This window comes from Ictidomys tridecemlineatus, chromosome 6 (assembly GCF_052094955.1).
Source record: "Ictidomys tridecemlineatus isolate mIctTri1 chromosome 6, mIctTri1.hap1, whole genome shotgun sequence".
Taxonomy (NCBI): Eukaryota; Metazoa; Chordata; class Mammalia; order Rodentia; family Sciuridae; genus Ictidomys; species Ictidomys tridecemlineatus.
The window spans coordinates 66,402,206-66,429,560 of NC_135482.1; the positions used below are offsets into that span (position 1 = coordinate 66,402,206).

At 36.7% G+C, this 27,355-nt stretch overlaps 1 protein-coding gene and 1 long non-coding RNA gene across 6 annotated transcripts in view; one reads left to right on the forward strand and one right to left on the reverse strand.

Annotated features, from left to right (window-relative positions):
• Positions 1-13,578: 13,578 nt before the first annotated feature.
• LOC144364850 (uncharacterized) lies at positions 13,579-15,872 on the reverse strand. The gene is made up of 3 exons (XR_013422943.1): positions 15,707-15,872; positions 14,363-14,453; positions 13,579-13,740 (listed from the first exon to the last, which is right to left on the reverse strand). It is a non-coding gene; the product is annotated as an uncharacterized LOC144364850 (long non-coding RNA).
• An 11-nt stretch (positions 15,873-15,883) lies between these two features.
• The window catches only part of Senp1 (SUMO specific peptidase 1), a 54,522-nt gene continuing 43,050 nt past the window's right edge, over positions 15,884-27,355 (forward strand). The window contains exons 1-6 of one of the 5 annotated variants that reach the window (XM_078014777.1): positions 16,001-16,626; positions 19,441-19,479; positions 20,082-20,129; positions 22,406-22,536; positions 24,143-24,230; positions 25,040-25,081. In XM_078014777.1, coding sequence (XP_077870903.1) covers positions 16,575-16,626; positions 19,441-19,479; positions 20,082-20,129; positions 22,406-22,536; positions 24,143-24,230; positions 25,040-25,081 — 400 coding nt within the window. In that variant the 5' untranslated portion in view covers positions 16,001-16,574. The other 4 variants (XM_078014779.1, XM_078014778.1, XM_021726121.3 and 1 more) reach the window with 4 other exon arrangements.

Here is a 27,355-nt window from a genome sequence, read left to right on the forward strand (position 1 = left end):
TATTTGCATTATCTTTCTCATAGAAAATATGAAAATTTCAGCTAGCTAACCCAGAAGGAAGTGCCAAGACAAGAACGCTGCTGTGATAGCCCCTTTCAAAACCTGCAGTAGGAGGAGTGCAGGATTCTGGCAGTCTGTAAGTAAAGCATGTCTGTGGGACTCAGCAAACAGGATCCACACTGGGAACATGGGTCACATGCATGCTCTAGGAGCAAGAAGTGCATTCCTCACTCAGATCTCCTTCTCTCCATCCCTTGTTCTACTCAATGTTTGGTCCAATGCCTCTCTATCTGTTCTTGCTTTTTCTACAATCCTTCCTTGTGCTTACTTTTGTTTCTGCCCCTATACATTCCAGCCTCAAGCAATAAGAATGAAAGTGAATAGGAGATAAAACCATTTTACTACAAAAAGTAAAAACTTTTGTGTTAAAAATAATACCATCAAGAAAATGAAAAGGCAGGGTGTGGTGGTACCTGTAATCCCAATGATTTGGGAAGCTCTCTCAGGAGGATTACAAATTCAAGGCCAGCTTCAGTGGCTTAGTAAGACCCTATCTCAATATAATTAATTAATTGATTAATTAATTAATTAATTAATTAATAGAAAGGACTGGGGATGTAGCTTGGTACCTCTGGGTTCAATCCCCAGTGTGTATGTGTGTTAAGGGGTAAAAAGACTTCTCAAGAAAATAAGACTTTTTTTTTCCCCAGAATGGAAGGGAATATTTGCAAAGCATGTGTGTGATAAAGATCTGATATCCAGAATCTATAAAGAAATCTTGCAACTCAATAATGAAAAGATAATAAGCCAAAAAGGACAAAAAGATCTGGATACCTCACCAAAGAAGATACACAGAGGGCTAGGGTTGTAGCTCAGTGGTGGAGTGCTTGCCTAGCACATGTGAGGCACTGGGTTCAATCCTCAGCATCACATAAAAATAAATTAATAAAATAAAGTTATTGTGTCCATTTACAACTAAAAAATTAAAATTAAAAAAAAGATGTACATATGGCACATAAGCATACAAAAAGATGTTCAACATAATTTGTCATTAGGGAATGGCCAATTAAAACAGTGAGATACTCTTACACACCTATTAGAATGGCTAAAATTTAAAATAATAAAGTCTAACGATATCAAATGCTGATGAGAATGCAAAGCTATAAGAACTCTCATTTATTGTCGATGGAATGAACAATGATACAGTCACTTTAGAAGACAGCTTGACAAACTTTTGACAATTTCTTACAAAACTAAACATAATATTACCACATGATCAAGTACCAGGTTTTTTTAAATTTTTTTTTTTAGTTGTAGATGAACAGAATGACTTTGTTTATTTTTATGTGGTGCTGATGATCAAACCTAGTGCCTCACGCATGTTAGGCAAGCGCTCTGCCACTGAGCTACATCCAGCTCCTGTTTTTATTTCTTGCTACCAGGGATTGAACCCAGAAGTACTCTACCACTGAGCTAACATCCCCAGCCCTTTTTATTTTACTTTTTAATTTTGAGACAGGGTCTCACTAAGTTGCCAGGCTGGCCAAATTTATCATCTTCCTCATTTATTCTCCCAATCAACTTGGATTACAGGAGAGCCACTACACCCAGCTACAATAATATCCTTATTTTCCCTAATAAGTTGAAAATTATGTCCACACAAAAACCTGCACACAAATGTTTATAGCAGCTTTATTCATAATTGCCAAAACTGGAAGAAATCAAGATGTCCCTCAAAGGGTGAATGAATAAAGAAACCATGGTACATCTATACAATGAAGTATTATTCAACAATTTAAAAAATGACCTATCAAGCCTTGAAGACATGGAAGGACCTTAAGTGCATATTGCTTAGTGAAACATGCAGTCTAAAAAAGCTGCATACTGTTAGATTCCAATTATCTGACATTCTGAAAAAGGTAAAACTATGGAGACAATAAAAAGACCAGTGGTATCTAGGGCTTTCGATAGAAAAAGCAGGATGAATAGGTAGAACAAAGGATATTTTTAGGACAGTAAAACTTTTATATAATGCTTTGATTGTAGCTACATAACATTATACATTTGAAAACTCAGAACCACACAATATAAAGGATGAAACCTAATATAAATTACTGACCTTAATGAATAATAATGTATCAATTTTGGTTCATCAATTGTAACAAATGTACCAAACCAATGCAAAATATGAATAATAGAGGAAACTGAGCAGCATAGAGAGATAGCAAATGGGAATCCTCTGTTCTGTATGATAATTTTCTGTGAGCCTAAAATTGTTCTAAAAAATAAAGTTTATAAAGCTAAAAACAGATATATTCTGATCAGTAAAGTATCAAATTAAATTGTGATATTAAAAAAGACCCCCCCAAAAAAATGGGCAAAGGTTTATATTGATATTTTTCTAAAGAAGATATACCGTGGCCAATAAGCACTTGAAAAACCATTCAATATAATTAGCCATTAGAGAAGTACAAATCAAACCCTCTTCATCTGAAGTGATGATACTACTATTTCACATCCATTAAGATGGCTGTTATTGGGGGATGGGAATATAGTTCAGTTTGTACAGTGCCTGCCTTGCATACACAAGGCCCTGTGTTCAATCCCCAGCTCTGCCCACGCCCTAGAAAAAGAAAAGAAGAAAAGAAAAGAAAAAGAAAAAGAAAGATGGCTATTAAAAAGGAAAGACAAAAACCATTTTAATTGGGGGTAGGAGTATTAGAAAAGGAGAATTTTCTTAGAAAAACTTAGGCCTTTTTTATGGTCATCTCAGTGTAGTTCCCAAACTTGAAGATGTTAGTTTATGAAAATTAAACTTATAAAAAAATAAATATAAAATAGAGTAGCTGACAAAAGAAAACCTTCATACTAAGAAATGGCTGTAAATACTTTTCTGATAAGATTCTGATAAGAATCTTACAAAATTCTTATTATTAATTCATTTATACATTCAACATATTTATTGAAAATTAACTGGATGTCAGCCACTGTGCAGGGTACTGAGCTTTCACAGAGTATATACTCTAGAGGGACTATCATTTCATGGCAAACTTATATTTAATTGGACCTGGAATATAATTGAAGAAATCAGTGAACCCTCTAACATCTGTAATATATCAAATTCTTAAGACAGGAACACATTAGTTAGCATAAATGAAGTAAAAAGAAAAAGCAAAAAAGGATGTGAATAGTAAGAATGTGTCTTTTCCTTAAATATCAAATATTATTTAAGGAAAAGACACAAATGGATACAAATATTTCAGCATTAGAGAAATGATGGATATGATGAAATAGGGATAGCTCATTACAAAATGGATTTTCCTTCCTTTTAATCCTAAACTCCTTTTTCCTAATTTTTTTGTTCACCAAACAACTTTTAAAATATTTTTTTCTACATTTTTATTGTTGCCTTAAAGTTGTATACATGTTGAGATTTGTTGTTACATATTTGTACACGCACACAATATAACAATATAATTTAGCCAATATCAGTCCCCAGAACTGTCCCCCTCCCTCCCTGACAACTTTTAAATTTTAAATATAATTTCCCAGGAATCTTAAAAACTTGAAAGAAGCACTTTAGCTAGCTATGGTTGATTTATCAATCAAAATTTAGATTTATAATTTGATGGTAGATAGGTGATGGAGAGAATGTTTGATATCTGGGCAGTTCTAAAAAATATGTTGTATGTCCAGTCCCCTTTAACGGAGAGGCTAAGAAGTATTCTTTAAGACAGGGTGTTTGAGCATGAAGCCAACCGGTAAACATAGAGTAATGACCAATGAAAAATGTGCTAAGGAAGATACCTAAACATTGTCATACAAGCTAAGATGACTTTAAAAAGTGTCAGGAGAAAGTACACAGCTCAGCAGACTTAGAAGACCACAGATCACAAGAGCAAAGCAATAAGTTAAATAGGCAAACAGATGGTGTTAACAATTTCTCAAAGCAACCAACTGAGCCAATAGCTAGAATAAATGATCCTGAGATTATTTTCATTGCAGATATGGTTTAATAGGGCTAGAAAAAGATGCCCTGGACCCTTCCTCCAGATGAAAAAGCTGAAAGTTCCTGGATTTGTACTGGAGATGAGCCTAGGGCCTTCTGATAGGCTTTTCAAGAGGACATGTGACTGAAGTACAGGAATTAGCCATGATATTGCTAGAGAGCTAGGACTTTGTCCAAAATATATTCATCTTTCTTCAGTTGTTAAGGCTGGTAGCTAGATTCAGGATTTAGGGGAGATGGACCTGGCAGGGAGTAAGAGGAAAAAACAAAAGGGTTGAATGAATAATTGAACATATAAGATGATGGTCAGTTGAAGCCAGAGGTCATGAGACCAAAGTGTCACAGTAGATTGGGTAGAGAGAGGTGATGGGAAGGGAAAGGAGGGAAGGGGGGAATAGGAAGGGCAGCAGAATACAAGAGACACTAGTATTGCTGTATGTATAAATGTGGCTGTATAACCAATGTGGTCCTGCAATCTGTACACGGGGAAAAATAAGAATTCATACCCTTTTGAATCAAATGTATGATATGTCAAGATCATTGTATTGCCTTGAGCAACTAATTAAAAAAAAAAAAGAAATGGTGTGCCAGGACATTTCAGAATAAGTATGATAGTCACCCAGATATGATTCTAATCCAAGAAAGAAAACACATAAGGTATTACAATTTTTATGGTGGTTTTTTTGTTTGTTTGTTTTTGGTGGTGGGGGTAGTACTGAGGATTGAACCCAGGGCCTTGTGTACTCAAGGTGAGCACTCTACCAACTGAGCTATATCCCCAGCCCTTATGTTTCTATTTAATAAATACTGAATACCTATTACATGTTAGGCACTATTCTAGGCTCAAGCGGATTCCAAATTGGAAAAAAGAATAAATAAACAAAAAGAAACTTTGTATGTCCTCAGGAAACTTACATAGAAGTGAGCAAAGCACATAATAAACAAAGTAGTGGTGAGTGCTATGAAGAAAACCAAATCAGGGCAACGAAGCAGAATGACAGGATACTATCTTAAGCAGAGTGGCCAGAAAAATTTTGCTGAAGAAATGACATTTAAGAAGAGTTCTGAGAGCTAGGCATGGTGGCACACACCTTTAATCCCAGCAGCTCAGGAAGCTGAGGTGAGAGGATCATAAATTCAAAGCCAGCCTCAGCAATTTAGTGAGACGCTAAGCAACTCAGTGAGACCCTGTCTTTAAATAAAATACAAAATAGAGCTGAGGACATGGCTTCAGTGGTTAAGTGCCTCTGAGTTCAATTCCTAGTACCAAAAATAATAAATAAATAAAATTTTTTAAAAATAAAGAATTCTAATAATGAAGGGGGGGAAACCATGCCAGGAAGATCTAGGGGGAAGAATAACAAATGTAAAGATCTGAGGCAGTGACCACCAATATTCTCTGGCTTAGAATCACATTTGTAAATGGACTACAGTAACTTGGTGGGTTGTTGTGAAACAATTGTAGCAATTAGGCATAGGCCTCTTTCTGGATTGAAACAAATATCTATTTGGCTCTCTCTTTCCAAATACAGCCCCAGATCTCAGGGTATGCAGTACCTCCTTCCCCAACTAGAATGTAAATTACATCGGGATAGACCCCAGGGATAGGCATAAAAGCACTGTCTATGTTGGAGAGTCACCTTCAGTTCTAGCTGAGATAGGGTAATCCCTGGAGACAGAGCAGCTTCCACTAATAGCTTGTCACTAATAGTAAAGTTTTTGACATAGTACCTTAGTTGATTTAACACAATAGTTCTCAGCTCCAGTCTAGCAGAATCAGCATGGTCTGAAAACTGATTGGAAATTCAGGTTCTTGGGCCTTACCTGAGTCTTGCTGAATCAAAAATCTTGGAGTGGAATGCCACAATGTGTTTGAAAAAGCTCCCTTAAGGTGATTCTGACACAAGATAAAGTTTCAAAGTATTTTCTGGCCAGATGTGGTGGTTCATTGCCTCTAATTCCAGCTACTCAAGAGGCTGATGCACAAGTTTGAGGCCAATTTGGGCAATTAAATGAGAGTTTGTCTTAAAATAAAAATTTAAAAAGGGATTGGGGATACGTAGCTCAGTAGTAGAGCACTTGCCTAGCATGTTACAGCCCAGTACCAAAAACAAAATCAAAAGTATTGTCCTAAGCTGTGGAGGTCCAAGAACACCATCACTGAAGAATGAATCTATAAGCCTTGAAAACTTGGCTGGTCTCTATAGGTTTATTTACACTAACTAGGATCAACTTGGGAAACAAAGTTCAGGAAAGCAATTATGGGCAGCAAGATGACTTCATAGTATATTGAAGTCACCACTTTCCAATCTTATTTAAGACAGAGGAAAACAAACCAATCAGCTGAAATATGTAGTCTCAATTTAAGACCAGATAAACTTTTTCTTTCCTTAAAAAATAAGATTTTAGGGCTATCAGCTAGAGAAGATAATCACCATATAATAATCTTGGAACCCTTCCACTTCAGATCTGCTAACACCTCATCAAGTATAATATGGAAGCCTTAGCTGTTTAGTACCTGACCAAGGAATATTCCTCTAAGCTCTTAACCACATTTCTCTGGCTAACTGAGAGGTGATTTGATTTGTAACAACTCAGAGTAGGGTTAGCCAATATATCAATCATACATCCCTTGGTAATGAGGATATATTTTGGGAAATGTATTGTTAGGGGAGTTTGTCACTGTGCAAACATCATAAACTACACTTACTTTAGCCTGGATGATATAGCCTATACCCCACGTAGGTTATGTGGTACAGCCTATTACTCCTATGCCACAAACCTGTACAGCATGTTACTCTACTGTATATTGCAAACAACTGTAACCATGTTAAGTATTGGTGTATGTAAACATATCCAAACATAGAAAAGGCACTGTAAAAATAGGAAGTGATATAACTAGGTCTTAGGGGCTGCTTTTACTAAAAATACTGCTCTTCTCTTGGACCTACAAATGTAAAAAAATTGTAGCATCTCCTCATCCATTTTGCTCTGAGGCACCTTGGATTCCAGGAATAACAAAAGTGACTGATAAACATCTTCCAATGAGTTGATACTATCCTGTGGCTTGGGAGGCTGAGACAGGAGAATTGTGGGTTTAAAGCCAGCCTCAACAACTTTGGGCACTAAGCAACTCAGTGAGATCCTGTCTCTAAATAAATTACAAACAGGGCTAGATATGTGGCTCAGTGGTTGAGAGGCCCTGAGTTCAATCCCTAGTACCAAAAAAAAAAAAAAAAAAAGGAAAAGAAACTACCCCTGAAGGCAAAAGCATTTTTTTTAACCACTACCTGACCAATTCTGAGATAATTATCAACCAGACCACAGTTTGACCAAGACTGTTTGTACATATTTCTGGGCCTCCTTGCCTATGCAATCTGGAAGCTTATGTCAGTACCCCTAAAGACAGGGCTAGAAATACTGATCTTCTCAGCATAGCTATACTGATTAGAAGTTTCCTTTGCACCATTATTTTTTCCTATTTGTTTTTTTGGGGCAGGTGGCCAAATCTGATTTGTTGGAACCACAGAGTCAGGCCTCCGGCCTAGGACTTGGTTAAGAGTGAGAGTAATTTTTTAGCTCCTTTATAATCTTATGTAACCACCATCATAATATGTGGTTTATCATTGACCAAAACATCAATGTGGTGCATACTTCATTTTTTAAAAAGCTTTATAATTCACTTTTTTTTTTGGTACTGGGAATTGAATCCAGGGCCTTTAACCACTGAGCTAAATCCCCAGCCCTTTTTTATTATTTTATGTTCAGATCTGTCTTGCTAAATTTCTTAGGACTTCATTAAGTTGCTGAGGCTGGCTTTGAACTTGTGATCCTCCTGCCTAAGTCTCCCAAGCCACTGGGATTACAGGTGTGTATTACCATGCCTGCCTTGGTGCATGATTTTATATATATATAAAAGCTCATCTCTATAAAATCAGTGAAAGAAGGCCTACTCATATCCTTGCATATTTGATCAGAAGAAGAGTACTTGTAATTGGGTATTTTCCCAATGACCTTCCCAATTCAGTAGACATTATAACAGCTCTAACAGTTTTATTTCCATGAAGATTTAAGTTCTGTGAAACAGATCCTGTAAGTCTGATACTAAGATGTCAATATTAAATGGTGACTATGCTGAGATTAAGGCAATCTTCATAGAGGCAGAACTCCCTCTTGCTGATTTTTCTTCAGCAAGTGTCCAGGTTCTTGGGTTCCTACAACATAGAATATATATGGAAAGTCTTGTCTCTAAGGCAGAAAGCAAGTATACTTGCTTGGGAGGAACTTGGGCGATATGTAACAGTCATCATCTCTATCAGTTGCATTGGCAATATTATGATAACTTTGCGTTCTGGGCTGCATAAACCACCCAGGTGTGGGTATAATTGTCAAAGGTTCAGAAGGGCAGCAGTTGGTATGGGTAATGCTGGTGACAGGTGATCTAGATGAAGTGAAGAACACAATATTAGGTTCTTATCTTCCAGGGAGAAGCAGTGGCACATAGGGCTGATGGGTGAAGCACTAATCCTTTGGAATGCTTTCCCATTTGCAGCTCAATAAGGAAGAGTCATGGAGTCACTGGTTACTGAGGTAGGTTGCCTATCAGTGAAGTCCTCATGCACAGGAGAGGCTTCAGTTTTAGTGGGTAGTTGGACCTGCTGGACCAGAGCCTGACCAAAAGCTGCCTGCCTCCTCTTGAGTTTTGGTCCTGGAGGTTATTGTCCTATGGTCTCAGCTATCTTGGCATTTTGTTTTGTTCTTAGTTTTTGCAGCTTAAATGAATACTGAAGTTTAATTTTTTTCAGTAATAGGAAATCTGGAAGTAACAAATCCAATACTAGTGCAGACACTCAAAGAAGCCATAAGGGAGGCCAGGATCATTGTGACTTTTCTGCAGTGTCCTCTGTAAACTGTCCTCATGGTCACAAAATGTGGTGTTTTTTGTTTTTTTGGTTTATTTAGTTGTAGATGGACACAATACCTTTATTTATTTTTTATGTGGTGCTGGGGATCAAACCCAGGGCTTTACGCATGCTAGGCAAACACTCTAAAACTGAGTCACAACCTCAGCTCCACAAAATGGATCTTTTAACATGGGGTAACTGGATCTCCTTGCAAGGTGAGAAATAGGGGAAAGGGCAAAGAATAAAACATGTAGAGAAGAATTCAGGTAAGGAAGACCCTTTTCCAAGATGGTCAAGAGGGTTTTCTCAGAAACGAACACAGTAATATCTTATTTGTCAATGATCAGGGTTTTGGGACATAGACTATACCAGGCAAGAATATCTTTAAGAGATTGTTTAAAAAGTATACCTTACTAATCTGACAGGATCTGGATTCTTTATATATTGGAGAAGATGCGAGTGGATGCTGGGAAAGCAACTAGAAGTATAAACCACTCTTTATTGATCACAAACATAACAAAAGATCCATGTAATGAAGAAATTCTGCTCTGATCACAATGTATTTGAATTAGACACCAGTAACAAACAAGTACTAAGAAATATCATGCTTCCTGGGTACGTAAATTCTATTCTAAATATGCCATTGGTCAAACAAATTATCCAAAGGAAATTAAAACATTTCAAGAATGAAACTATAACTGGGGGCAGTGGCACACGCCGGTAATCCCAGTGGCTTGGGGGCTGAGACAGGAGAATCATGAGTTCAAAGTCAGCCTCAGCAACTGTGAGGTGCTAAGCAACTCACTGAGACCCTGTCTCTAAATAAAATACGAAACAGGGCTGGGGATGTGGTTCAGTAGTTGAGTACCCCTGAGTTCAATCCCTGATACCAAAAAAAAAAAAAAGAATGAAGCCATAATAAAAATATTATATACAAACCTTTTATGATAAGGCATATGATTTATTTATAGAAGTATAACCTTAAAAATCAAGACTAAAAATTAATGAGCTGGGACCTGCTTTCAGGATAAATACAGTCTTTTATTTATTTTATTTATTGGAAAGTCCCATTGAGATTTTATAAAAATTCATAGTATGAATTTTCATGGGCACAAGTGAGGGAACTGTGGCTGAAGTCATTTCATATTATAGGGATTACTTGCAGTATTAACTTCTCATGTTTCCCAAAAGAACAGGTTGATTTTATGAGTTCTAAAAAGAAAATTCTCTCAGTGTGACTCCTCACAAGATTCATAAAAACTGAGGGATTACTGTAGAAAACAACTGAGGAATAACCAAGATTACTCTCATCCTCAGCAATATTGATATTTTGGGGCACATAATTGTTTGATGTCAGGGACTCCTATGCATTGCAGAATATAAGGCAGCATCTCAGATATCTTGGAATGCCAGGCACTTTTCTTTACAAAGGCTTGGGGCCAGGACAAAAGAATAAAAGGTGAGGCCTTGGTGGCTCACTTCTTTGCTCTTCCCCACTGCAGGACGAGATAGCTTATGTTAGTAGTTTAGACTATACAGTCATAACCCAAACACACAGCTTGCCTCAATCACTGATGGGCAAGGAGTTAAAGAAAGCAGCAGCTGCAGATGCTTCCCTGACAGGCATGAAACAAGAAAGAACACATGTTCCATTTTTCTTGAGGACTAGAGCTCAGCATCTGCATATAGAGCAAGGAGCAGGATACCCTGGAGAGAGTCCCTATGAATTTTTCAAGAAGGCAGAAGCATCAGAGGGGCATCAGACCAGGATTTTTGCATGTTTTGGTGTCAGTACCTCTATGCTCACCTCTTCTAACCATGTTATTTGACCACATCAGTTGCTCATGATGCCCTGTAGGTTTCATTGCCTAGAAGCAAGGTAGTGCCATCTACCTCATCAGAGTAGCTCACCACTCTTGTTCTCCCCTAATTTGTCCTCTACCCAGGAGCCAGAAAGATTATTTTAAAATAGAAACATTATCCTGACACTCTTCAGTGATTTTTCTATAGTGAAAAAGTGTTAACAAGACCTAGAAGACATACCACTATTTGGTTCTTATACTTACTTTCTTTATAGTTTACTTTTCAGCTATTTTTCCCAGCATTCAAGTCTTACCAGTATGCTCTACTTTTGCAATGAGTCAAATTCTTTCCTGTTTCAGAGTCTATGGTCTCCTTTATCTGGAATTATCTTCTTTCCCCTTTATCTGGCCAGTGAATACTCACCCCCTCAGGTCTTCCTGAGAGTTTTTCTGATTTCTAATTATATAATAATGTGTGATTATGTGGTTACTATTTTACTTCCCCAAGAATATAAACTCCATGAGGGCAATGTATCTGTTTTGTTTACTATTTATTCCCAGTATTTTTAAAAGTTTTTTTAAAAAATTTTTTTTTGCAGTTGTAGATGGACAGAATGCCTTTATTTTATTTATTTTTACATGGTGCTCAGGATCAAACCCAGTGTCTCAGGCATTCTAGGCAAGCACTCTGTCTCTGAGCTACAGCCCCAGCCCTATTCCCAGTATTAAATAGAGTAATCAACATATATTTGCTCAACAATTTTTTTGCAAGGACAGAAAAGAGGTATTCAGGACTAAGAAGGTTTTCCTCAAGAAGTTAACAATTTGCCAGATGTGGTAGTGCATGCTTATAGTTTCAGCAATTGAGGAGAGTGAGGCAGGAGGATAGCAAGTTCAAGGCCAGCCTGGGCTTGCTAATTAAAAATAAAACAGGGGAGCTGGGGATGTAGCTCAGTGGTAGGGAACCTCTGAGTTCAATCCCCATAAAATACACACACAACACACACACACACACACACACACACACACACACACACGAAGAAATTAATTACTGTGAAATAAATAGCAGTATTTATTCATACTTTTTTTAGCACTTACTATTTGAAGTCATTGTACAAGACTCAGTAGGAGATGAAAAAATGAACTAGATATTTCCCATGTTTCCCAGAAGCTTATGATCAAGGAGAGGAGGGGAGATAACATAAGACAATGTAAGTAAGAACTTGATAACTTTGGTTCAAAATGTTGAACTTCAGCTCAGCACGGTGGCACATACCTATAATTCCAGCAACTTGGGAGGCTGAAGCAGGATGATAGCAAGTTCAAGGCCAGCCTGGGCAACTTAGAGAAACCCTCAGCAGCTTAGCAAGATCCTGCCTCAAAATGAAAAAAAGGGCTGGGGATTGAACCTGGTGATTCTCTAGTACTGACCTATATTCCCAGATACCCAATTTTATTTTTTATTTTGAGACAGGATCTTGCTGATCCTCCCGGGAAGTCCTGGAAATTGCTATCCTCCTGCCTCACCCTCCTTGGTTGATGGAATTACAAGCATGAACCACCAGTCTGGCAAACTTAACTTCTTAAGGAAAACCTTTTTGGTCTTTAATTCTTCCTGAAAGTATAAGGGAATTGGGATAAATAATCTCGAAAGCATTTTTGAACTGTAAGGTACTGGGTCAATGATAAGGATATGAATTAAACATAAGTTTTATAACATCTCTATGATTTCCAGTATATTACTGGGCACATGGTGGAATTCAAGGTGTGTTTTCAGGGCACTGATTCCAATATAGATGCATTTAAGTTGAGAAGAAATGTATAGATTTTTTTCTGAAAGTTTATATAAATTATGTGTGAATTGGGCAGGGATTGGGCTCAGTGGTACAGCACTTGCCTAGCATGTGTGAGACACTGAGTTTGATTCTCAGCACCTCATATATTGAATAAAATAAAGTCTAAAAAATTTACTTGTGAATTGAACATTATTTAAAATACACAAGAGATACTTCTTATTAAATGGATTCCTAAGGTAATTTTTAACAGTATTTAGAATCATTTTATAATATCATAACTCACTAGTTGATCAATTTTTAAGTTCCACATTTTTCAATACCAAGGTTGTTGATAATAGGGTAAGCCACATTAGAAGCTTACAGTAATAAGGGAGCCAACTGATTTAAATAGCTATGGTTTAGATATGGTTTGTGTGTGTCTCCCAAGTATTGGAAGTTTAGTTCTCAGTGTGGGAATTTTAAGAGGTGGTGAAATCTTTAAGAGGTAGAGCCCAGTGATTAGGTCACTAGAAGCATTGCCCTGGTTCAACTGTAGGTTCTTACAGGACCACCGTTAGTTCCCATGGCAGAATGTTGTTATAAAATAGCCAGAATGGCCCTTCCCCACTCTCTGGTTTCCTGTTTCACCTTGTGCTCTCTCCCTCTCACACACATGCTGCCATGATATCATCTCCATGATGTGATGCAGCAAAGGGAGCCCTCACTGTAGGTTGAACAAATGATGCTGCCCAATTTTCAGCATTCAGTCTCCAAAACTGTGAGGTAAATAAACTTCTTTATACATTATCCAGCTTTAGGTATTTTGTTAGGGAAATAGAAAAATTACAAATATTGAGTAAAGCAACCTATTCTTCATAGAAGTGTTCCTCTTTCTGAAGTTTCTGAAATTATTTTCTTCTCTCTCTCTCTCTCTCTCTCTCTCTCTCTCTCTCTCTCTCTCTCACACACACACACACACACACACATACACACACACTTTCTCCTTTGTGTCTTAACTCATACTTCACTCTTACAGATCTACTCTAATTTATAACACTATGTGTAAACTTTTCATCTTCCAATATTCCTTTCCACACTCCTCCCCCTTATTGACCCACATGCCTCACCATATTTCATAATAGGTATGCTTCCCACGGTGTCTGGATCTTCCACAGTGTCTAGATTCTTCAAGCTATCTGTCTTTGCTGGTGGCTTTGGGATGAGCATGCTGGAGGTTGAAGCTTCCCCAGCTGAGAAGCAAAAGCTCTAGGTTACCATCAAGGTGGAATTCAGAGAAGGGAGTGCTTCTTACTTCCTTTCATCTTCCCTATGACTCTCATCTGACCATAGCTTTCTTTCCAATAAATATAGTGGAAAATAAGAGAAGTGAAGGCTATTCTCAACAACTATTTCACTTCAAAAAGATTCTATTCCTTTGACATAAGCAAGGGCAAATCTGAACACATTACTACTATTTTGGGGCCAAGGTAGAAGAGAAGGTCATTTTGAGGGAGGATGAATTTGATTTAGCCTACAGGTTTTGAAGTTTCATTTATAATGGCAATCATGACTTCCTCAGATAAGCCCAGTCAAGTTGGAATATTTCATAAAGGACATAGAAATCAAAACCCACTTCATCAGCTATAATGTTTCCCTCAACTTCCAAGTCCTTCTTTTCTGCCTGAGCCCTGTCTCCCATACAGGTCAACTTTTTTCCTATCCTTTAATGAGTTGGTGACAAATATCATAATTGGAAGAGAATAAACAAGGGCATCTGACCCCTTAAATCTGTAAAGTTAATATCCTGTATCGAGGCTCCTTGTGAGAGAACCCAATTCCTGTCACTGAAGTATGATCAGGAAACAATGATACCTGTTTCCTCAGAAGTCCTGACTATTCGGCGAGATTGAATCACACACATGAAAAATTTCAGTTGAAATTCTTCTTTATGCATGATTATTTCCTAGAAATAAATACAGAGTTTAATCCAAATGAATAGATCTATGGAAGGATTAAGGTGTCCATAACTAATATGGACTAGGTATGCTCAATATACTAGGTCTTAAGATTTGACATAGAAAAATATCAGCAGATAGACAAGTGTGGTGGACCATACTGAAACTCCAACTACTCAGAAGGCTGAGGTAGGAGGATCACAAATTTATGTCCAGGCTGGGCAACCTGGAGAGACACTGCTTCAAAATGAAGATGTAAAAAGGGCTTGGGGGTGTAGCTTGGTGTGAGGTACTCCTATCACCATAACTGTCCCTCAAATTAGCCTATGAGGTGATACAGATAGTGTACTTTTATACATTTGATAGGGCAGGATCCTCTGAACTCAGCAAGTTTCCATTTCCCAGCTGTTGAGAATGGAAAGGCTGGGAGCTCCAAAGCCTTCCCTTCAAGATTGGGCTCAAATTGTTGGCTGTCTTCTGGGTCTAGAGTGCCTACCAAGAGTGTTTCTTCAAGACTTATTACACATGGCCTCCATTAGAAGCCAAACAAATTGAGGGGCTTGGTAAACAGACTAAATGAACATTTTTCTTCCATTATTTTCTCCAAAAATATGGCACAAACTACAGGTTAATCATTAGGGTCCCTGTAATAGTGAAAGGAACACTTTAGAAGTCAAGACTCTTGAGTCCTTTCTTATCTCTGTCTAGAAAAGTATATCTTTCTGTTGGGTCCAGAAATCACTGTGGGTCTAGAGATCATGCCTGTATTTCAAACTCCTCCAAAGTGCAGGAAGGGTTTAGGTGTTGTCAAAGTCTAATCTAAATTGTCCCCAAGTTTTTTTTTTTTTTTTTCCTCTCTCTCTCTCTCTGAATTGTCAGTCAAGCAAGATATGATGCAGGGTACAAGGCTGCAAATTAAGAAACTTGTTTCCTAGTTCTAGATCTGCCACACAGTTTCTAGCTTTGAGAAATGACTTCCACTAAACTGTTGGACTAAATTATCTCCAATAAACTCTACATACACTAACGTTCTGTGATTCTCAGTAAGCTATAATATAGCCTGAGATCAAATTAAATCTCATATAAAAATATGATCAGATAGCTGATATCTCTCAGGAAGCCACAGGTTCTCAAACATCTAGGGCCACAACAAAAAGCTACCACAGAAACTTGAGCTTAAGCAAAAATCGACAGGCGGAACCAGAAGGCGGCGGGTACGTGGGCCGAGGGAACAGGGAAAAGCAAAGGACGAAGGACGCACTAACGGTATTCCGAGTACGAGAAAGAGAAAAAGCTCAGACTGAAAGGGGAACAGGGAAATTGTGACTACAGCCTTAAACGCTCCCTCGGTGTCTCCAGCCTGCCCACACCGCGCAGGCGTTCCACGGGTCCTTAGCTCTGCTCTTTGACCTCTGCCCCACCCCCTCCTCGGCAGCCACCCAGCGCTCTTCCGGTGTTGTGAAGGCGGTTCCGGTTCGCGGCGGTTCCCGGGTTTTGCGTTCCGCGGCTGGCCGGAAACCCCTTTGCAAAGCAGCCGGTTCCGGTTCGGTGAGTGGCGGCGGGAAGCTGGGGGAGGGGAGAGGATGGAGGGAGCCTGGGCCCGGAGGCTGTGTCGGACCGGGCACGCTAGTCTAGGCTGGGCTGGGCGGAAGCGAGGACCGCTGTGGGGACGGCGCTTTTTCCTCTGCCCCGCCCCCTGGGACCACCTCCCCTCCCCCCTGCTGTCCGGCGGCAGCGGTCTGGCGGGTGGCCGTTAGTTAGGCTTCCTGAGGCCGTTCTTTCAGGCCTGTTTCTCCTGAGCTGCGGAGAGGCAGTCTACCTGCGGTTAGAGCAGGCCGCATCTTAACACTCAGCTCTACTCGTGGGGAAAAGGCCGGTTGGGATTCCGGGACTTTCCCGCCAGAGCAGGGTCTTCTCTCAAGGGAGAGCTGTTTCCACCGGGAAGCTCAGCTTTCTATCACACCTGCTTCACCTCTCGCCTTCCATGAGACCTGAATGATATTTCTCGGCTACTTCTGCATCTCACGTAAACAATTCTCCAACTCTTTTTTACTCTGTGGTATCTCCCTGAGATGTGATATCGCTAGTGCCACCACCAGAAAGAACGTCTGGACCCTCCTGCCCAGGTTATGAAAATCCCCTTAATTGCCACAGTTTGCTTACCTGACTCATCGCCTCCCGGTAATTCCCTTGAACCGTCTCTTTTTTGGTGTACTCTAACGTGATCTCTCGGGATATATGCACAGTTTCTCTTGTCTTGAGCTTGGTGATTTCTGTTTATCAGTGCCTCTGCAGTATTTCCACTATCTTGTTGGCAATAACTTGCTCCTTTATCACTTTCAAGTCAGACTTGTTAAAGTTATTTCAGTTCACCTTTGGTACACTTATTGTATTTGGAGTGGTGGTGATTCTTGTAAAATTTATATGACGCCTTCTATAGACTACCAACTGCCTGACTGACTTAAGGTCTTTGTTGTAATTGGATATTCAGAATGAAGTACGTTACATCTCTCCTAAAACTTTATTCTTCATAAAGATTTGTGCTAAGGACTTGGGCTGAAATATAGATCATACTGACTTTGAAATTACAGTGAAACCTTAAGCATCTCACTAAGCACAATCCCTTAACCTTTCAGTTTCAGGGTTTCTCCCCCATCCCCACCCAGTCCTTTTTAGGAAACTTCATTCATTTTTACGAGATTTCAGTTAAATAGTACAACTGCAAAGATGGTCTTATCACCCATCTGATGAATTAAGTTGGAGTGGATGGATACAAAAACAGGTTCTGCTACTTGTGGCTAAAGTGTTGTAACTCCTGACTGCTGCTTTGGCAGTCCTTTTTTTCCCACTGACTTCCACATCTTTTACCAGTTGTACCAGTTTTACGGTCTTATTGAATATGTTTATGGGTTTGGCTTCCCTTACTAGACAGTAAGTTTCTCAGTGGTAGGGACCAGTTATTATTCATCTTTGTGTCTCCAGTACCCTGCACTTAAGTGCATAATAAATGTATGTGTGTGAAAGAAGTTAAATATTTGCTGTTTAAGATAGATTATTAAGATGCTTAATATTTTAGAGTCTAATTGGGAAAGATTACATATATAAATACTAAGGGGAAAAACCTGAAATGTATAATACAAAATTTATCATTAATTATTTTTCAGAGCTCAGGTTGGTTCACATGGTTACTTCTATAGGCTCCTCATATCACAAACTGTTCTAACTCCATTGTACAATGCCTCTCTCAATATAAATTTTCTGGTAACTTCATCATAGCCCTAAACATTTTATTTTTAATCACTTCTTTGCAGGTAAGTTTATAAATGTTTTGCCACACATTAATTTTTTGTTTTAAAGTCAGGACTTTTTCATCTTTTTTTCCTTTCAGATTTCCCATTACCTTGAGTTCAGCCACTAACTCTATTCACCTTAATAACTGTAATTGCTTATGTTCTTTCAGTAAACTGAATGATCAATGTATACTAGGAAATGAGTTATTAAATTAATTTATTAAAAGAAAAAATTATTATCATTGCAAGAATTTGGTGGCATCAAAGGTTCCTGATCCAGCATTTCATGCAGAATCTTAGGATAAAATATCTTTTCTTCCAATGTATTGCTAAAGAAAATCCTGTAAGCACATTGAAGAAGCTGGTTATATTTGTATTAAAATGTAAATGTGATGCTTTAACTATTAAATTATGTCATTGTGGAGTCCCCAGAATAGCTAGAGATTCTTTGAATGAAGATATGTTAATGTATATAAAGTCATGTTATTTTTGAAGTGTGCATTTGCTGGGGAGTCAAGGATTTTGGATTCTTGTTTTCCCTTTACCCCTCTGTGTTTTCAGGCAAGTCATTTAACTTTTCTGGACATAATCTCGATAATTCTTTGAATTTTTAGCTTGTTTCCCTCTTTCTCAGCAAAATGCAAGGGAAATTAACATAGAGTTGTTCTACTGGGCATTAGACTTTTCAATTGTCATTCTTCTTTAAAAAAAAGCTAGTGATGGCAATTAGGAAGTGACCTGAAAGAGTGAAATGTGAAAAAAGCATGCTGATTTATTGGTTGATATAGTTTTTTCTCCCTTAATCTGGAACCTAGGAAATTCTCTCAGAGAATCTGGAGAATATCCAGATAGAGAACCTTTGTTGAGCATTTGGAAATCAATTTGAATATTTGAAAGCTAAATCTAAGGCCTAAACTATTTGGGGATCCTCCCTGGCAAGCCTAGGTAATCAGTTGATTACTCTGCCTAGTCTAAAGCTCTGCCAAGAAAAACTGAAGCCTTACTTTGCATATGCACTTCTTCTTGTGACCACAAAGAATCCCTACTATTAACCAGTCTTCAAAATACATTGAAGCCCTGGTATTGTTGTGTACTTGATGAAGTGATCAATCTTTTTAAAAATAAGGTGATAAAGATTATGAATATATATAGGTATGAGTATTACTATCCCTAGTTTCCTCCTCTGGGAAGTCTGCCAAAAAATCATCTGTGCCAAGGATGTTTATTAACCTAGTTCCAAGTATTTAGACTCTTAAATCCCCCCCCCCTTTTTTTTTCCTGGAAAAAGTAGATATATAAGAGAAGACAGTGAGAAAAGTCTTCTCTTATCTGTGGTTTCACTTTCATTAGTCAACTGTGTTTCAAAATAATTAAATGAACAGTTCGTATTTTGAGAGAAACACTGCATTCATGTAACTTTTATTATAGCTTGTTGTTGTAATTAACTATTTTATTGTTGTTGCTTATCTATTACTATTCCCAATAACCCAATTTATAAATTTCAGTATATATGTGATTAATTATAAATTATATATATATAGTTTTTTTGCATACATATATAGATGTATATATACAGGGTTCAATACTGTCTACAACTTCAGGCATCAACTGGGGGCCTTGGAACATACTCTCTGCTGATAAGGGGGACTATGATATGGGTGTAGGGGCTTTGGTTTGTAGCAGTTTTTTTTTTTTTTTTTCTTAGCTGCTTTGGAGATTGAACCTAGGATTTCACACATGCTAGGTGAGCACTCTGCCTCTGAGCTATATCCTCAATCCTAGTTTTTAGCAGTTTGATGGATAATTCCGTGAAAGGAATACTTTATAGGATCCTAAAGTATTCCTTCATTGTCCTCAACAAATCAGCAGCTTTATATTTGGTCACTGAATGAGATGTATGGAAAGAGAAACCTTAATAGGATCATTTTAAGGCCTGTCTTTTGTAAAATGGTTTAGTTTGAGGTAATAGAAAAAGCAATGGATTGGGGAGAATTTCTAGATTAGAATTTCATTGTAGTCACAGACTTTATGCAAATTACTCAATCTCCTGAGGGCTGGCTGTCCCAACTTGCTTTTCCTTTAATATTCTATGATTCTTTGGGTTCTAATTGCTGTTGATTGTAGCACAGTTTCCACAAATGTTTGGAAGCACCTAGGGCCAATTTTATTTTCCACTCTCTTCCCATCAAGTCAACTCTCTTCCCATCAAGTCAACTCTCTCAACCACTTTAGATTTTTCTCCACTAAAAAACACAAATTGTCACTTCTAATAACTTCCTGTTTTATAAGTACATGTTTCACTATTTAATGTTTCTGTTTTGTCTTTTTTTTTTTTTTTTCAAATAGGACTTTGTATCTTTGCTAAAGTCAGTGATGTGAAAAGACCTGACATGGGTAAGAGTAACCATAAAGTACTCATTCAGTTGTTTTAGTTATTCTGTTGAGTTAAGCTGGACTGAAACAATGAGTTTTCATGATATTTTCAATAGTTATATCTTTGTGTGTAATAATAATTTTAAGGGGAAACTTAATATATTAATTATGAAATGCTATATACCACCCATAATTTTTTCTTGGGTAGGATATTGTTTAGAGTCCTTTAAGAGCATTCATATTCATTGTATTGAAAAAAACAGTCATACACTAGTAAATATTTGCTGTGCTTACTATGTGCCTGTCCAATTATTTAAAATGTTAATCTAACATTTCGGCCACCTTACAAGGATACCTAATAATACCTACAACAGAAATATTGCCATTTTCCCTGTAAATAAGGAAAATAAGACACATAGATTAAGAAACTTTCTTAGGGTCATGTACCATATAGGGTAGAGCCAGGATTTAAATAATTCTGGTTCTTGAGACCCTATTCTTTAATACCATGTTAAAATGCTTCTATGTAATAAATAATTTGATTAAGATAAATGTTTCATTTAACTAGTGGTATTGAGAATTCATTGTGACTAGGACATTTTCCACTATTTCATTTATAGTACTTCATGTCTGTAAAAGAAATCCATATAAGTTCAGAAGTAATAGCCCATATAGGAATAAACTGAAAAATCTATACAGTAAGATCTTATAACATTACATATATTTCTTTTAAATTCACATTGGCCTTTTATCTCCTCCTTTCTTTTCTTTTTTTTTGTTATCTGCATTTTTTATTAATTTATATAAATTAGGTATATATAACACTAGAATGCATTTTGATTCATCATACATAATTGCAGCACACCTTTTCATTTCTCTGGTTGTCATGATATAGCATCACACCATATGTGTAGTCATACATATACCTAGAGTAATGATGTCCATCTCATTTCACCATCTTTCCTGACCCCAAGCCTCCTCCCTATCCCTCTCTCCCCTTCGCCCAATCAAATAGTTCCTCCATTTTTTTCTTTTCTTTTTTTTTTGTTGCCAGAGCACGATAATATAATTTTTTTAAAAAAATTTTTTTATTAGTTGTTCAAAACATTACATAGGTCTTGACATATCATATTTCATACATTTGATTCAAGGGGGTTATGAACTCCCATTTTTACCCTGTATACAGATTGCAGAATCACATCGGTTACACATCCACGTTTTGACATACTGCCATACCAGTGTCTGTTGAATTCTTCTGCCTTTCCTATCCTCTACTATCTCCTCCTTTCTTTTCTGTAGATTAGTCAACCTTCTTTTGCTGGTCATTTATTTACATTCTTTCTCATTGCTGTTATCCCTTGTGTAAGTCATTAAGTTCCCTTAACTATTATTTGTTCCTGTTTTAGCTCTTTTATAATAAAAAAAGGTCTCAAAATGTTTTTAAAGTAAGATTCTACCATGATATTACAGTAATTGAACTGATATCTATAAGAGCCAAGTAAGCATTTTTCTGAGTTAAAACATGAAATAAACCAGTATGGGCAGTTTTTGTTTCTAAGTGGTAAAACACTCCCCTCCAATTAATTAATTAATTTATGTATGTATGTGGTGCGGGTGATCATACCCAGATCCCATGCATGTACGCAAGTGTACTACCAACTAAGTTACATTCCCAGCCCTCCAATCTATTTTTGAAGAAACAGGGTCTTGCTGTGTTGCCCAGAATGGTCATAAACTCCTGTGCTCAAAAGATACTCTTTCTGGGGCTGGAGTTGTGGCTCAGTGGTAGAGTGCTCGCCTAGCATGCTTGAGGCACTGGGTTCAAACTTTACCACCACATAAAAATGAAATAAAGATACTGTGTCAACCTACAACTAAAAAATAAATATTAAAAAAAAAATACTCTTTTCTCCATCCCATTAGCTGGGACTTCCAGTATACACTTCTGTGCCTGGTTTCCCAATTTTTTTAATATTCAATTTTCTTATAGTTAAAACATTAAAACTTTTATTTTGAGGACATTTTAATATTTTAAAACTTGAAATCAAACTGTTTTTATTCTTGTATAAGTTTTGAACCATTTGGTAGGTGATTTCAATTCTGCATGAACCAATTTCTGCCATATGGTCCGCCTTTGACAGTGACATTTTGAAGTTTCTTGCCAGTGGTTAGCTATGAAGGAGGGGTATTGTTTGACTGGAGTTGTTCTTTGGGAATCATTAGGTGAAAAGATTTGTTCATAGAAAAAAAGTTATTAAGAATCATATGACTTGATCTAATATAGATTCTTTCCCCAGATGATATTGCTGATAGGGTGAGGATGGATGCTGGAGAAGTAACATTAGTGAACCACAACTCCATCTTCAAAACCCACCTCCTGCCACAATCAGGTTTTCCAGAGGACCAGATTTCACTTTCTGACCAGCAGGTTAGGAATAATTTTCTTCCTTTAATTAATTTGCTCATTATAAATTTTTATCTGATGTAGTATAAATGCCTCACTCCAAAAATATAAACATGAAATTTTTTTTTTTTGTACCAGAGATTGAACTCAGGGACACTTAACCACTGAGCCACATCCCCAGCCCTATTTTGTATTTTATTTAGAAACATGGTCTCACTGAGTTGCTTAGTGCCTCGATTGGCTGTTGCTGAGGCTAGCTTTGAACTCAGGATTCTCCTGCCTCAGCCTCCTGAGCCCACAAGTGTGCCATCACGCTTGGCTAAACATGCAAACTTTTTACAATGAATAATTTTAGTGTTTGGAAGTCTGGTTGGTATATTAAAGACAAGACAAAGTTAAAACAGACAGTATATGTATGAATTACTTGAGAAAAATATCTTTTGGAAAACTTTTCATGGTTCCTTTGAATATTATAACTGTCATTATGTAGATCAATCTTTTTAAGTTAGTGTCTTAAAATTACTGAGCATTGTTTCGGTGTGTGTACAAAATACAGCCACTCTGAGATTTGCCTGTGCTGTAAATCTTAAGTTTCTTAAGGTCTGACCCAGAACCAACAGTATCAGCATTATTTGGGAGCTTGGTAGAAATGCAGAATCTGAGGTATCACCCTCTACCACTGAATCAGAATCTATATTTTAAAAATATCTCCAACTGATTTATATATACATTAAAGTGTGAGGAACACTATTAATAAGCTGTCTTTTTCAGTAGGAAACCCTTTTTAGTAACTTGATGAGATAGTTCTTTGCTGTTCTAAGCATAATAGGAAAGCCACTGAATATTTGTAGCATCCACCCTGCTGCCATAATTGTTTAGATAATGAGTATGTATTTATACATTTCAGATTTGTACTAGGGATATAGCACCCTCCCTGATTAATAAGTATCTCTTCAGAATTTTCAAAAGATTTTCTCAGCCTCTGTTATACATGTTGCAAGTGGCTTTTAGATAGAAGGTACCAAATGCATATTCACTTTCTATTTTTTTTTTCTTTCTTTTTTTATGGGGAGGAAGAGTGGGTTCTGGGGATTAAACCCAGGGATGCTTTGCCACTGAGATACATCCCCACCCCTTTTTATTTATTTTTTTTTTATTTTGATACAAGATCTTGTTAAGTTGCTGAGACTGGCCTCGAAATTGCAATCATCTTCTCTTAGCCTCCAGAGTCATTGGGATTACGTGTTCCTTTCTATGCATTTATTTTCTAATGAATGTTCTTTGAATTAAGTTTTATAGCAGATATTTTATCCATTTTCCCCCCTTGAACCTGAATTATTTCACCAGATTGTTTGTATTTTCTTTATTAGTATATAGTTTATAATATATAATTTTTGGGGGGGTGGTGCTGGGGATTGAACCCAGAGCCTTGTGCATGTGAGGCAAGCACTCTATCAACTGAGCTATATCCCCAGCCCCCTATAATATATAATGTAAAAACACAATATAATACAATTAAATTGCAAAATATGCCATATTTCTATTTAATGTTATGTTTTTCTTAATATAAAATTTTATTCCTTTTTATTGTGGAAAATATGATTTAAGAAAATTTTTCTGCTTTGTTTAGATTTTACCTTCCAGGCAAGGAAATTCGGGCCGATCTTTTACAACATGTTCCACAAGAAGTGCAGCTTATAGTCCAAATTATTACTCAGGTATGACACATTACTTGTAGTCAAGGTACTTATACCTTTCAGATTTCTTCCTAGCAAATCTTTTGTGTTTATCACACAAAAGCATTGGCAAAAGCAAAATGGCATTTTCTTCATTAAACTTCATTTTATGTGTATTTATTTGATTATTATAATACTTTATGGACCTAGTCTCAACCAGATACTAACTTTTTAGTGGAAGGGGTTTTTTTTTTTTGGAATCAGTTCTATTTGTCTGTTTTGCATTGTAGAAAGCAAAATGGCTTTATTTGTTTTTGACTTTTTGGATATGTGTATGTGACATAAAAGGTATCTGTTTTGCATTGATTTAAACCAAAGAGATGATTTATTTCTGTTCTGCTCTAAACATACCTGAAAATTTATTTCCACCCAAGCTTGTCCTACATCAGGGCAGGAAATATTAACTACATGTTTCTGTCTAGCACCTGCCACAGCCATATGCTTGCATATTCAAGGGCTTACCTAATCAACTTGTGATCCATGACAGAAGTCAGCATTTTCTAGGTTATTCCTATCCCTGACCTGCCTGACTTATCATCTTCCTTCCTAGGGGTTAGACTTCCCATGATTTTCTGCCTCTGCCTTGAGAAATGAAGAAATTTTTGTTGGTTAGTCCATTGGCATTATAACTCAAGGTCTTTTCACTCTATATTTCAGTCTCCTCGTTTTATTCCAAAAATGGGAATACTAAGAATATCATTGAATCTGCATAAATGAGATTATTATAAGGATAAACAGATGATAAATATGAATTGCAAATAATAATGATTCTTGTTATTTGGCTTCCTCAGGATTCTTTGTCACCAAGATGAGATCTCCTCCCCTAAAAAGACGTTAGTATGATGCTCTTTTAGATTTATATTATATTTAAATGTGATGTAGTACTTTATCTACCCTGGGCACTGGATTTCCTCTCTTTGGGTGGGCAGTGACCTCCACGTAATATGTGCATAGAAAAATCAGTTTTTTTAAAGAACCATCAGTTAATTAACTCAGAAACTAACTCAATTATTGTTATTATTCATTGTTACCATAATATCTCATTATTATTGAAAAGGCCTTTATGAACAGAGAGCCTGAAATCCAATTTGATAGCTCATTAAATAATCCTAGAGAAAGGATAGTTATGATTAATGAAATTAGATTATTAATATTTCTATTTGAATTCAGCCTGTGTTTGCTTACACTTTCATATGCCGTTTTACCATTGGATAGAATCCTTTTGTGTTAGGTTTAAAATAATTGCTTAATAATAACCGGTTGAATAGACAGTTGTACTCAAAAGTCCCCAGACTGTACCTTAATTCTTATTTAACTCCACTCTCTTAGGCCTCTTATGATTTTTATCTGCATATATTCATGGTACACATTGTATGATTCAACACATAAAATCTTTATATCAATGTTTATATTTTTAGTCTGTCATATTCTTCCATATTTTAAGTTTCACATATTCTTCCTCATATTTATTATTTTCCATTGATTTCTAATCCATAGAATTGATAAGCACATCCATAATCCCTTATGTGCAGTTCCAAACTCCAAAAAACCCTGAAAATCAAAAATATTTTTATAACTCATTTGACATCAAAACCTGACCTGACTTGAACTGAATTAATTCCTTGGCAAAGCTTATATTAATTGACATAAGCTGTTTCTATCTTTATTTATCTCTGTAAGCATGAGTATTTACATATTTTGCCGAAGATACATCAATAAATTTATTTATAGAGTGCTACTTCAGATTATACTTGGAAGTGTTATATTGTATATCAGATTATTTTTCTAAAATCTAAAACTTTTACATTCAAAAATACAATAGACCCCAAGAGTTTATGATTTGGGATAATGGGCCTATGTCTTCATTTGCTTCATTATTTTTGCCGCGGTTAGGTCTGCTTCACTCTTGCCATTTTGAGCTGTTATTAGTAACTTCACTTAAAAACATTTGTATAAAATCTTTTTTCTCTTAAATTTTAGTAGACCTTTAATATTTATAAAAGATATATCTGAGATCACTGCAGATCCTCATGTTCTTGACTGTGGCAATATTGGACTAAATTCCCAGTTTTCTATTCAGTTTATGTGATGTGATTGTTTCAGCTATTCTGTGTTCATCTTCATACCACAAGTTGATTCCCATATCAGAACTCTTATAATAAAGTGTACTTCTCACTTGAACTTAGAAAATTTTTAGGAAAAAAAATTCATAATTGTATGCATGACAATGAATATAGAAAACAACAGTGAATAATAAAGACATACCGAAATGGGAATACCAAGATCTCATTTTCTCAATTATTTACAGCTTGAAACAGAGGATTCAAATTTGTTCCTTTACCAAATTTCATCTAGTACCTACCTGATCAAATAAGTTTTATCATGTCACAGACCTCCAAGGTTGCTGCCTAACAATCAGAAGAACGCCAAGAGTTTAGATACTTTTCATATATTGAATTCTTTAATTTTAATTAAAAGCTGCTTTTGGGTCCAGGGGTATAAGTTACTGAAGGACTAAGTACCTTGTATGTACAAGGCTCTGGGTCCCCTTCTTAGCATTCCAAAAATGAAAATAAAAGCTATTTTTTACCATTTAGTTTTAGAGACCTCTTCCTTTGCCACACCAATTCCAATTCAATGGGCAGGGTCCTTTGGATATAATCATTTCTAATAATCTTCACATTAATTTATGTGGTCAGTCACCTTGAGTCTAACCTTTTGACTGGGCTAGATGTGGACTCCCAGTTTACCTGTTTTAGTCTTCCGATCTCCTGTCCCACTCTACTGTCTCTCTTCCACCAAGATGAAAATGAGCAGGAAAGCTCAAACATTTAAATCAAAGGTCTGGAGTTTCTTTTTTATTAACTTTATTGTATATGCATCTCTAGATCAAGCCTTTTAGAAAACTGATTCGCAGTTCATTCAAGGTTAGACTATTAAAAAAATAGATTTTGCGGGCTGGGGTTGTGGCTCAGCAGTAAAGTGCTCACCTAGCATGTGCGAAGCCCCGGGTTCAATCCTCAGTACCACGTGAAAATAAATAAATAAAATAAAGGTACTGTGTCAACTATAACTAAAAAGTATTTATAAAAATAAATAAATAGAAT